Source organism: Malus domestica, chromosome 03 (assembly GCF_042453785.1).
Source record: "Malus domestica chromosome 03, GDT2T_hap1".
NCBI lineage: Eukaryota > Viridiplantae > Streptophyta > Magnoliopsida > Rosales > Rosaceae > Malus > Malus domestica.
Genome location: NC_091663.1, coordinates 15,627,060 through 15,641,068, shown reverse-complemented (window position 1 = coordinate 15,641,068; position 14,009 = coordinate 15,627,060). Strand labels below are relative to the sequence as shown.

Genomic DNA, 14,009 nt, shown 5'->3' with positions numbered 1-14,009 from the left:
ATATAAGGAACTAACTAAGAAAAGACAAGTGAATTTTATGTAAAATATATATAAATATGAGCTTATCAGGGGTTAGCATGAATAGAGCCTTTGAGAAAGAGTCTTGCTCCCCCTTATTATTCCATAGGGAAGCGAGGAGCATGTTGTGGAACCAGCTGCTAGAGATTGGACATATATATAGTCTTTCTTATAAATAAAAAAAATTCTTATTTTTTCATAATAATAAATTTTTTTCTTTGAAATATATTAAAGAGTGGATTTCACAAGAACACGTGTCAAAAGCATTGTCTCTAGATCCTATCTTACGTTTTATCTTTCGAGCGAGCTAAAGCCCTTCCACATGAACTCTTAGGGTGCGTTTGTTACACCTTCTTAAGAGGGACTGGCTTAAGTAGGACTATAATCCTATGTTTGGTCTATTTCTAGACTAGAATAAATGGGACTCGCTTTGACTAACAGTCCCTATGCGCTTCGTTAAAGCTCGTTACTTAGTCTGGAGTTTTCGCTTGGTATTAAGCGGGACTAAAATGGAAAACGAGGTCGACAATTGCTACACCCTAACATCCATTTTGCCTTCTTTTTCTGTTGCACTGTCACTATGGCTAGCTCGTCGGCGATGCTTGCTCTTCCATGGCCCAAGCTTGGGAGAGCTGAAGTAGCATTGTTGTAGGCAAAAGTCCCGACTTGATGGAGCACCTGGCAATGCTACCGTCGATGGGTGTTGCTAACTAGAAGCAGATCGAGAGGTTGACAATGAAGGTTGGGGAGATTTGTTCAACTTTATGCGATTTGATTATTTGGTTGCAGGTTGGGGAGATCAGTTCATTTTTCAGGCGATTTGGTTGCTAATAAGATTGAAGGAGAAAATTAATTAGTTTTTAAAAAGTTAGGATAACTATAAATAAGTGAGAGAGATGGTGAGATTGTGGAGATAGAAAGGTAAGTGGAGGAGCTTGCCGGACAAATCGAGAAGGGGAATAGCAGAGTTTGCCAGGAGAAGGATTGTAGGAAGAAATTAATTTTTTGATAGAAAATAAATAAATTTAATAAAAATTATAGTACTTTTTTGTAGTCCTAACACTACACTAAATGCTTCACTAAGTCAATCTAATTTAGTTTAGTTTAAGCTAGTCCAGCTTAATCTTTAAAGCTAGTCCAGTCCGATTTAGTCCGATGCAACAAACACACCCTTAGATCACTATATTACGGAATGAATTTCACAAAAAAATATGTCAAAAGCATGTATCTTTGGATCTTATCTTACCTTTGACCCTTTGAGCGAGCTAGCGCCCTTCCACATGGAACTCTTAGATCGCTATGTACGACTTTTTTTCTCAACAACACAATCTTAGCTAGCTTGAGCCTACCTTGCTATATAGAAACCTGCACTTTCGGCTCCTTAGTTTTGGCTGATAGTGCATGCAAATGTTTAATCGTTAGGGTAAAGAAAAGAGCATAGAAGGATTATTACTTTATTATATTCAATATTTAATTTTACTCCTTTTACCTCTAGCTAATATTTGACATTAAAGTACCAAGTACTGTAATATTTAGATATTCTCCTTCTCTGGACCATCCAATTCGATCGCATTTTAAAAATAATAATAAACATTATATACATGCAATAAAATGAAACGAACCAAAATTCAAGGAATAATTAGATATTCTGCCAAATTTGTGCACCAACCATGCATATTACAAGATTCACCAATATTTGAGCATTTGGCTGCGGAGACTTCCACTTCCACTTCCACCTTCTCTTGTATTTGTTTTGCGATCCTCGTCTCTTTTCGGCACATTGTCGACTCCCTACGCAATGCGGCCGTCGTGGCCACTCCTCGGATGCGGGAAGCCAATTTTATATGCCACCAATGCATTATTATCACCCAAGCGTGCGCCTCGGTCTTGCCTACACGTGCAACTTAGAGGTCGAAACTCTTTAATGTAAAAAAAAAGAAGGGGGAAATTTCCTCCCAATTTCCCTTCAATTATAGGTTACCATGGTTTGTCTCTTACTCTAAGTGGGGAAGCCACTGACTTTGTAATATGTCATCATCTGTTTTATAATCTTTTTGGCGGGCTCCTCCCGCACCTGAAACCACTGCCTTATTGGCTCCATTGTTTTACTAGTCGTTGGCCGTCCAAGACCACTTTTTCCACTGCCCTCCCCTGGTCGTCTTCACAACACGATACTTAACATCGACATTTTAACAATAAAATAACGCCATACATGGAGTGAATACAACCACACATTAAGTCTTGAAAGTTTCTTTCTCTGTTGAATGACCCATGTCTTAAAAGTTAATTTCCCCACTAAAGATAAGGTACAAAAGAGTGGAGAGAGAGAGAAGAGAGAGAGAGAGAGAGAGAGAGAGAGAGAGAGAGATACTGTGACTACCTTGTTCGGCTTCAAACACTTTTAAAACCCTATATATATTATTCTTCATGAAGTTTCCTCGATCTAAGCTCCAGAAACCCTAATTAGCTCAGTACAGTATGTTGACTTCTTTCTCTCTACATTTTCGACTAAACTAAATTCCAGAGTCGAGTAGCAGTGCTTCTGTGTAATTAGCTCCACTTGGCTGCTGGAAATCTCTGTAAGTAATATTTTATATATCATGATTTCGCTTATCAAAATTAACGGTCTTCATTAAACAAAACTTACCGTGCAAGTATTTTAGATCTCCATCTCCGTTTACATAATTTTCACACACTCATTAGCTTCAAATTATTTGGAATCGAGTACCTTGTCCAATGACCATATTACTTGAATATATATTTAATTCTTCTTTTTAATGACCATATTACTTGAATATATATTTAATTCTTCTTTTTACTCGTCAATCTTGTACGTACACATGATTTAATCAATTAGAAGCATAACAGATTCCCCATGCCATGTATTGTTGTAAGTTCACTAGGTTGTAAGAAAAGTAATTAGGGTTGACCAGCGGTTCTGGAACAAATTAGTGGAGGAAGAAGGAAAATGAAAAGACTACAAAGAGATTGAAAAAACTGTTTTTCTAAAATTAAACAATGATTAACAGATTAAGCTGAAATTAAGTTATTTATCTTTTATTTTTGTTATATATGTAAAATATACAGCGATCATTGACTTGCTCCATTTTTAACTGCTCAATTATTAAAGGATTTTAGTGAATAAACAATTTAAAAAAAAAAAATGATCCCCACCATTACGGATAGGGTTCCACATATGTTTTTAGTGCCGGACGTATGGCTATTTCATGCAATAGACATTTTGGTAGTTCGTCAGCCTAACGTAGGTGAGTGACGTAAAAGGAACCAACCAAATTTGCTTGTCCCTTTCTTGTTCTAGATGACCAATACTATTCGAATTTTTGAAAGAAAAACACTGAAACTTGCTTTGTAAATAAATTTTAAATTGTCACTCCATGTGATGGTAAGTTTAATTTACTTTTCAAAAGTTAGTCACTATGTAAATGTGAATGAATTGTTTCTCTCGTTATGCTTCAGAAACATATTAGTATATTACAGTATAAGTTAGTTGGTAATTCAGATTTTTCTGTGGAGATGTTTATATATATTCCACAAGTTTATAGGGAAATATGTCTAGTCCACAAGCACAATTTGTACCTGCCCCAGCTGGGATCCAAATGACGGCAGTAAATGGCGTTCCGGCTGCTGGAAATGTAATCATCGGCATTGCGGCTTCTACGCCGATTCAACCGAGGCATCCTTCTCGTCATCTACTAGAAAATACCAATAGTACGTACGACATCTCTCTTTCATGCACATCACATGCATGCATACACGTACCATATGATTATATTTAGTCTCCATCTATGCGTTGTATTTGCATGTGTGTAAAGGTTAATTAAAGTGGCAAAAGAGTCTGCAAAATGATTACTTGGGAAAAAGAAAAACAACTAGCGTGGAAAAAATTAAGAAATAACTTGAATTAATATCAATTAATAATACAGAGCAAGGTGAAGTTATATGCTATATATGAATATGAGGTAACTATTGCATGAAAGTATGAAGATCAAAAGTATGATGTATGAAAAGTTGGGATAAACCCAATATCATAAGCATATTTTATGAATAACCCTTTTTTTTTTCGAAGAGTAATGTTATGAAGACCATCAATTTAAACCATTTTTTTTCTCAATGAATGTGTAGTTAATGGCTTAAAAAAATCAACACACCAAGCATTACGCTTAGATTTATTGGATTTGTAGCTAAAATATAACAAGTTTGTCTGGAAATATGCATACCCATATTTTTCCACCGTGGCATGCATTGTGTCATTGCTCGCCACACTTGCTTCTATTTGTCTAGATGTGATCCATGCGGGTTCAAGCGTTTGAAGAGGATATCTACCAAAGCAAATACGATCTTCCATATCCTAATTCCAAAGTTTTTATTTATTCTTGACAACACACAATCAATAATTTTTCCCCTACAAAAATTCAAAATTTTTATTTTCTCCTTCCTTGTCAAAATTTCATGTTTTTCACCTCTAAAATTGTATGAATTTCATAGCATTTCCCCTTCTCCTACAAAGTTTATGGTGCATTTTATGTATTTACCTTGTTAAAGGTCCAAGTGTCGTAGCCATTTACCTAGCAAAGAGAAGTATTTTATTTTTTTCGGTAATTGTTAGTTTTCTTCATACTGTCGGTAACATAATCTTAAAACTTTTCACTCATACATGTTTTAATCATTTTGATGTTGTTTTCCCGCCTATCGCCGCTTAGGTCTCGTCTAGGCACTAAGAGGTTGGCTACCGCCTGATTAATCCCTAGACGTTTGAAAATTAAGAAAAGCCCTAGATCTGCCTAGGCACCCGCCTCGGTTAATACTCTCACGTAGGCATAAAATAGATAACTTTTATTTTTAATTTTATTTATTTTTAGTAAATTGTAAGAGACTCGTTGAATACTTAGATGGACACTCATTATATGTTTGCTCTTCATGTTTTCAATATGTTCTATTACTCTATAATCTATGTCATTCTATTTTGAATTTATATATCTCAATACATTATGCATTTTTAAAGTATAAACATACACTTATTTATATGACGTATAATAAAATTACGTAAATGCACTTAATATGGTTAGGCCCCCGTCTAGCAGCCTAGCGTCTTTTAGAATCATGATATGATTTTTACGTCAATTAGCAAGGTAATATAATTTATATGTCTATTAACAAGGCAATACAAATATCGTTCCTATAAATAAGATAATTTCAAGAATGTATATGTGTTCTTCATTTTTACCTATTAAGGTTCGAAATTCAAATTAACAATAAAACAATGGTGATATGCCCACCCCAATGTCTTATTCCCCACCCACCTTATATTTTCACCCACTGTAAAAAGTAAAAAATGCATCAACTCTTTTCCTACCCACTATTATTTCCAAAATAACCCTACATATTTCTTTTTAAATTTTTTTTTTGCTTTAAAAAAATTATTACAAATTAAAAAAAAATATTATCACAAAATGAAAATACCCAAGACTCCAAATATCATCAGCAATATCCCTCTCCCTAGAAAATTCGCAAAACTACTGACTCCCCAAATCCCCAACACCAAGTGCCCCTCCTCTATTGCCAACCATCGCAGCACCACCACGTCTCGAAAACTGCTCCAGTACCCAATTTATATAATTTCCAATTTTGAATTCAAACCACACAAGAGAGAGTGTGATTAAATTGGAAGAGCTTCACTCATAGTTTGGTGCCGCACTGGCTTTCCCTAACATCAAATTCTTCCAAATTCATTATATGGTAGGTATCCAAATTGTTCCATAACACAAAACATGATCAGAGTTCAACGAGTGTCAGATCTGTGAGTCCCCTAATGTAATCTGGACTATGAGCTTCTCTCCTCATGTCTTGCTCTACTCTCTGGTGAAGCTTAATCACACCTTCCACAACATGTACTTTATTACGAGCCTCGAGGCTTTGGTTTGTCAAGTCCGTATTCACCCTCTTCCTGATAAGTTTAATTTCTGAACTTCCTTCCCTAGGAAAGCTTGTGGGGTTCATGATATATTTTTTTTTTCTTTTTCTTATTTATGATATTTTAGATTTTTTTTATCAATATAACTAATAATTTGTTTAAAAAGAATCAATATAACTAATAATTATGTGGCAAGACATGATTGGTTGGTTTTTAGGTCTTTAAAGGTCATTTTATCCTAGGATAAATTTGATTGAAATTTGTCAATCAAAGTATCATTTTATAGTAGTTGTGAAAATAAGACATTAGGGTGGGCTTAACAGTTAGACCTGGCATTCATGTTGTGTTTCTTGTGTTCGTATCATTTTTGTGGCATACCCGATAGCTTAACAGGTTGTGTCGTGTAATACCCGTTAAAGTAAACGGGTAATATGACTCGACCCGAAATCAACCTGTTAATATTATCAGGTAATATGACTTGACCCGTTACCCGTTAAGAAAAATATACTTTAAATCAATAAAAATGAAAATGAAAACATAATTTGGCCTCAAAAAATGTAAAACATAATACTAAATTAGTATATACATACTAAATTTCGGAGTTGACCCCCTCATGAAAGTTGTAAAACTTTTCATTATGAGTGATTACATTTTTCACATTTCAACAATAATTATTATTAATTTTATTTATTTTGCACCCAAATAAGAAACACTGTTCATGAAATTTGGAGGGTTTTAAAAATCTAAATGGCCATGTAACCATCGTCTAAGCATTGAGGATGCATCAACTCTTTTCCTACCTTTTTGCTTTAAAACAATTATTACAAATTAAAAAAAATATTATCACAAAATGAAAATACCCAAGACTCCAAATATCATCAGCAATATCCCTATCCCTAGAAAATTCGCAAAGCTACTGACTCCCCAAATCCCCAACACCAAGTGCCCCTCCTCTATTGCCAACCATCGCAGCACCACCACGTCTCGAAAACTGCTCCAGTACCCAATTTCTATAATTTCCAATTTTGAATTCAAACCACACAAGAGAGAGTGTGATTAAATTGGAAGAGCTTCACTCATAGTTTAGTGCCGCACTGGCTTTCCCTGACATCAAATTCTTCCAAATTCATTATATGGTAGGTATCCAAATTGTTCCATAACACAAAACATGATCAGAGTTCAACGAGTGTCAGATCTGTGAGTCCCCTAATGTAATCTGGACTATGAGCTTCTCTCCTCATGTCTTGCTCTACTCTCTGGTGAAGCTTAATCAGACCTTCCACAACATGTACTTTATTACGAGCCTCGAGGCTTTGGTTTGTCAAGTCCGTATTCACCCTCTTCCTGATAAGTTTAATTTCTGAACTTCCTTCCCTAGGAATGCTTGTGGGGTTCATGATATATTTTTTTTTCTTTTTCTTATTTATGATATTTTAGATTTTTTTTATCAATATAACTAATAATTTGTTTAAAAAGAATCAATATAACTAATAATTATGTGGCAAGACATGATTGGTTGGTTTTTAGGTCTTTAAAGGTCATTTTATACTAGGATAAATTTGATTGAAATTTGTCAATCAAAGTATCATTTTATAGTAGTTGTGAAAATAAGACATTAGGGTGGGCTTAACAGTTAGACCTGGCATTCATGTTGTGTTTCTTGTGTTCGTATCATTTTTGTGGCATACCCGATAGCTTAACAGGTTGTGTCGTGTAATACCCGTTAAAGTAAACGGGTAATATGACTCGACCCGAAATCAACCTGTTAATATTATTAGGTAATATGACTTGACCCGTTACTCGTTAAGAAAAATATACTTTAAATCAATAAAAATGAAAATGAAAAACATAATTTGACCTCAAAAAATGTAAAACATAATACTAAATTAGTATATACATACTAAATTTCGGAGTTGACCCCCTCATGAAAGTTGTAAAACTTTTCATTATGAGTGATTACATTTTTCACATTTCAACAATAATTATTATTAATTTTATTTTTTTTGCACCCAAATAAGAAACACTGTTCATGAAATTTGGAGGGTTTTAAAAATCTAAATGGCCATGTAACCATCGTCTAAGCATTGAGGATGCAATTGTGAACGTTTATTATGCTTTCACATCTTTCAGACTTATACATTAATGATTATGAATTTTGTTTATTTTGAACTCCCTTAAAAATACTATTATGAGAGTTTGTAAGGTTTTAAAAATTCACACGATCATATAACCATCCTCAAAGCGTAGAGGATGCGACTATGAGCGTTTGCATATTTTTTCATATTTTTCGCACATATAAATTAATTATTATAATTTTTTTAATGTGTTGGTATTTTTAAATTACTTGATATTTTTATTTTTTATATGTTTTATGATTTTTAATCTCAATCTTTGCCTATAATATACTATAAAAATAAATAAATAAATAAATAAATAAAACTTCAATTTTAAAATTTATATGGAATAATAATAGAATAATAATTAATAAACAATATATATAGATTCATTATATCTATTGTATTTTATAGTAAAGTTTTTTTTAGTAGTTTAAAAAATTAAAATCATCAAAATAACTTTTTTCTTATCGTGTCGAAATAGATCACCTGCGTGTCACTCTCGTGTAAACCTGTTAAGAACCCATTATTAACGGGTTATTATCGTGTGACCCGATAATGACCCGATTAGTTATCGTGTTGACACAAAACCCGTTATTTTCGTGTCGTTCAAGTGTCGTGTTAACGAATCGTGTAAGATATTGCCACGTCTATTAATAGTATTCCAATAAAAATGTTTTAAAATTGAATTTCAAGGATAAAATAGGCCAACCAAAGTCAGCACGATGCTTATAGAAAAATTAGGTTTCCATCCTTCTTTTTGCTACTCCATTAATTAAAATCCTATTCATTTTTAATTTTTGATCAAGGTCCTTGAGTATTAATAACATCATTAATTATTTGAATAATAAAATATTTTTATTTTAAAATATATTCTTTTAGTGTTAAAAATGTTACTATTAGTGTATTTATATTTATGACTAAATTTTTTATCATATATTTTTATTTTTAGTTTGTACCTATTTTTAATTTGTACCAGTTTTTGTTTCATTTTTAATTTGTACCCATATATTAGTTTCTTTTTGTGCCCATATTTTTTAAAATTTTATTTGTGTTTGTACCCATGTGTATACTGTCACGTGACATTATATATTTAATCAATGATAGAAAAATTACAAATGGTATATTTATGTTTTATGCCTAAACTTTGTATCATATATTTATATTTTTAGTTTGTACCCACTTTTAATTTGCAACATTTTTTTTTTAAATTTGTAGTATTTTCTTTTTAGTTTTATTTTGTACCCATGTATTAATTTCTTTTAGCACCTATATTTTTAAAAAATTCATTTGTACTCATAATGTTTTAATCTTTTATTTGTACCCTAATTTATTTACAATGTACCCATTCTTCTTTATTAATGTATCACCTTGTTATATGTGAAATGTACCAATTTTTTTAAGACTATGGATACATTCTTTTGCCATTTATTATTCTTATTTTTACATAGTTTTTATCCATTTATTCAATCAAAATGTTTGAATTTTTTTATTGTAACAATTTCTAATAGTATTATAATGAGGGATTTTAAATTTATAGGATTATAAATCTCATAAATATCAAACAATTAATGTCAAAACTATAAAAATATAAATATTAATTGTAATATAATGAGGTGTACAAAGTTAAGGGATTTTGATCAAACTTTGAATACCATTAAGGTTTTAGTCAAAGAATGTTAAGGATTAGAGACCGCATCCAAAATATCCCATATATAAATTTAAATAAAACATAGTGTTAGATTACAAATTAATTATAATTCTTTGACGTATATTTTGATTCAAATTCATATTCTACTTTTATTTAATATACCTAAAATCTCCCCATTAAATATTTGAATTGATTAATATGCACATTTTAATTCTTTGACAAAAAATACACATTTTAATTCATTTATTTTGATTAACTTCCTCCCATCATATTGTTAAAAATGAACCTAAATGAGAAAAAATTCAAAAGAAAAAAAAATTAGTTACACATAAGAAAAATACGAGAATACATAAGTGTATTGAAATATTAAAATGAATTGATTTACCTAAATATCTATATAGAAATGTAGGTACCGAAATATATTATAATGAATTAATTTACCTAAATGTTTGTATCAAAATGTATTATATTAAATCAATTTATCTAAATGTCTGTTTCGAAATTGATATAGCAAAATATATTTTATAAATTAATGTCTAAATAATATAAATGAGTTAGTTTACCTAAATGTCTACAACAAAATATCATGATGAATGAAATGAAGATTAGGAAGAAAAAGAGAAATAAAACATCAAAATATCATTAATATATGAGTTGATTAAATGTATGCTGACATTTACAGTGACTAAAGGGACTAAAATTAGTTTTTAATCTTAATTAAGATTTTAGTCTCAATATGATCTTTTTCAAGGATTAGAATGAAGTTTACTAAAAAGTCAATAAATTTGGCCAAATTGGAGTTCGTCCTGCCATGCATGTATGGAACAAACCAATTTTTTTTTTTTTTTATAACAAGTAATATCCTCTAATGAACTGTTTATTTCTTGAGAGTTTTAACGAAACACTCTCGATACTGTTCACTTTTAATGAAAAGCTACATTTTTACTTTTTCCTGGTACTATTCACTACACTTTTATTTGTCTTTTTTCATTAAAACTAAATTCTCTTGAATTTTCGTTAGTTTTCCTTTATTTCTTTGATGCATATGAACGACTAAATGATACAAAGTATTAGACAATTCATCTATTTAGACAAGAATCATATTCAGAGAAGGATCAATCTAATGTCAAATAGCACATATACATTCTACGTTCATAAATTAACCATATGCTTAGTCTAATTTCATCCCTTGCATCCATCACAGGAGAGGCATACTTGAACTTGTGTATGCCCCTCTACAAAGCTGCAATGGAAGGCAATTGGGAAACCGCCAAAGGCATCTTAAATATCAATCCGGCACTCTTAACTACTAGCATAACAAACGGATGGGAAACTGTTCTTCACGTTGCAGCTGGAGCAAAGAACAATATTCAGATTGTGGCGGAACTAGTCAAGATGATGGATGAAGAAGACTTGGCACTTCAAGATATTAAAGGAAATACGGCACTGAGCTTTGCCGCTGCAACTGGAACGGTGGAAATTGCCAAGATTTTGATAGGAAAAAATAAGTTATTGCCGACAATCCCCGGTGGTCAAGGAATGACACCACTCTATATGGCTGCTTTGTTTGGACAGTCTGAAATGGCGTGGTATTTATACCCTCAAACATTTGAAATGCTGGATGAAATGGGCCGCATTGTTCTATTTTTCTGTTCTATCGATAATGGTCTTTATGGTAGGTAATTGGAACTTGTTAAACCTTAAACACATCTTTATTTCTTGACTACTATTCTTTTAAAAATTGTTCGCGTTCTCTTTCCAACCCCTCCTCTTCTTTTAATCTTTGTAAAACTGTGCAGATTTAGCCATCAAGTTGCTACAAGATGATAGAACATTAGCAATGGCTCGCAAAGGCGACAATGAAACAGCCTTGCATGTCTTAGCTCGAAAGTCTTCAGAATTTGGCGACCAAAGTACTCCAAGAATGTGCAGTAGACTTATCAAAGCATGTGAGTTAAAACTTCTAAAATTATGATATCAAAATCTGATTAGTTATATAAAACAAACTTCCGTATTTCATCACCCTACATTAGTATGAAATTTTCCTATTCTTGTGACTATAAACCATTTTGTTTATGTTGTAATCCTTTTAATTTACAGTTAAAGTACTCCCATGCATGAGGGTTTCTTACAAAAGAAACTTGAAGCAAACCCAAGCCTTGAAGCTAGTCGAATGCCTTTGGAAAGAAATGTTGAAACATGACGACGACGAAGTCATGCATTTGATAAGAGAGCCTTCAGAATTAGTATTCGACGCAGCGAAATTAGGAAATTATGAGTTCTTATCTGTGCTTATTGACTCTTATCCGGAATTACTATTGGAATATGATGACAACAATCGGACCATATTCCATATTGCAGTCTTGCATCGTCATGCAAGTATCTTCAATCTAGTGCATGAGACAGGCTCCATCAAAGATATCATAGCAACATTTACTGATGACGAGAATAACAACATTCTACACCTAGCTGCAAAATTGGCACCTCAAGACCAACTCAATCTTGTGTCCGGAGCAGCTCTTCAGATGCAGCGAGAATTAGTATGGTTTGAGGTATCATTAAAGTTCATCTTATAATCAACTTTAATCCGTCTTGCCTGGAAATTCCTTGCTTCTTTAATTTCATTATCGATCATTGATGTGGCAGGAAGTTGAGAAGATTGTGCAACCTCCCTTTATAGATATGAAAAATACGCAAGGTAAAACACCTCGGGAATTATTCACTAGCGAGCATGAGGATCTATTGCGCAAGGGAGAATCATGGATGAAGGACACTACAAATTCATGCATGCTAGTTTCAACTCTTATCGCCACTGTTGTGTTTTCAGCCGCATTTAGCATTCCGGGAGGTATAGATGATAATAAAGGAACACCGAATTTCATAAAAGAGGAGGCATTTTTAATATTCGCCATATCTGATGGAGTAGCACTCTTTTCCTCCTCAACGGCAATCCTCATGTTCTTGTACATCCTCACGTCGCGGTATGCTGAAAACGATTTTCTCAAATCTTTACCGTTGAAGTTGATGGTCGGACTCACATCACTCTTCGTGTCAATAACATCCATGATGGTAACTTTCAGCACAGCCTTCTATTTATCTTGCCATTATGGATTAAGATGGGTTCCAGATCTTATATTCATATTTGCATTTGTCCCAGTTGCTTTGTTCGCTTTCTTGCAATATCCTCTCTTGTTTGATATGTTCTTTTCGACATATTGTTCAAGTCTTCTGTTTCAGCCAAGGAGGGATATGATTTAATATGTAGAACGCTCTGCTGAAACCTTGCCTCCACAATAATGTATATATTTATATATGTTCTAGCAGATGAGTTGTGATTAAATTAGAATGATTATCTATATTAAAACAAATGTATGGCACTTAATTTGGTTCTAAACTTTTTTAGTTTTGTGCAATTACCACTCGAACTATTTTTTTTACATTTAACCTCCCAAACTTCACATGGTGCCCTTTTAGCCTAACTAGGGAAAATCATTTATAGATAATACTTACTTCCCTCAAGTGGGGATGCGCATCTCCGATTTGCGAAAAATGTATTTTGATCATACAAATTCAAGTATTCAACAATCGGAACCGTTCAATCTCTTATAATCTTCAATTGAAAGTCACCTCTACAAAAATTCATTTGAGATGGAGATCATAAATTCATTTAAACGTATCAAATAAATGAACGGTTCATCATGTATATTTTACATGGTACCCACACCATCGATTTGTTCTATTCATTTGAATGACTAAATAAGCTCTGATTGAAATGATTTTTTATATAGGTTGATCTGTAAATGAAGATTAAGAAGCTTAACAGTTCCAGTTGTTAATTTATATGGTCTAGATACGTTATACGCAAACGGGAAACATGTGCATCCCCGGTCTGATTTTGTTTTGAAACGTTGTGTGCCACTAAAAGTCACTATTTTTTATTAACTTGAAGTTCTCATTATAGCGGTTCGAGCGAATTATTATGTTCTATAAGATTTATGATTTGTTCACTTTATTTGTCTCATTTTGTTGGGTACATGCCAAAGATGTTGAGATGCATAAGTTTACAACATTGCAAAATATTAGGAAATCATATTAGTATGTCAAGCATGATCGTCAAATAAATTATCTTGTTAAAAAAATAAACTTCAGAGGTATTTGTGACATGAGAAGATTATAGGCACAATGTCTAGGGCTGTTCTAGGGAATTATCCTGTTGAAAGAAAATATGATCCATATATTGACGGGTAATATGATTTGACTTATTACCTGTTAAAGAAAATATGTTCTAAATCAA

The 14,009-nt window shown here is 32.5% G+C and overlaps 1 protein-coding gene across 3 annotated transcripts; it reads left to right on the top strand.

The window, feature by feature from the left end:
- Positions 1–2,321: 2,321 nt before the first annotated feature.
- LOC103411129 (ankyrin repeat-containing protein ITN1-like) lies at positions 2,322–13,168 on the top strand. 3 transcript variants are annotated; one of them, XM_029099912.2, is made up of 6 exons: positions 2,322–2,597; positions 3,582–3,747; positions 10,920–11,390; positions 11,515–11,664; positions 11,816–12,267; positions 12,362–13,168. In XM_029099912.2, the coding sequence occupies exons 2-6, from the start codon at positions 3,588–3,590 to the stop codon at positions 12,971–12,973; spliced, it is 1,845 nt and encodes a 614-aa protein (XP_028955745.2). In that variant the 5' UTR covers positions 2,322–2,597; positions 3,582–3,587; the 3' UTR covers positions 12,974–13,168. The 3 variants fall into 3 exon arrangements, with proteins under 3 accessions (XP_028955745.2, XP_070675132.1, XP_070675133.1); XM_070819031.1 differs by having other exon boundaries at positions 2,476–2,597; positions 3,575–3,747; XM_070819032.1 differs by having other exon boundaries at positions 2,482–2,597; positions 3,553–3,747.
- The last annotated feature ends 841 nt before the right edge of the window (positions 13,169–14,009 follow it).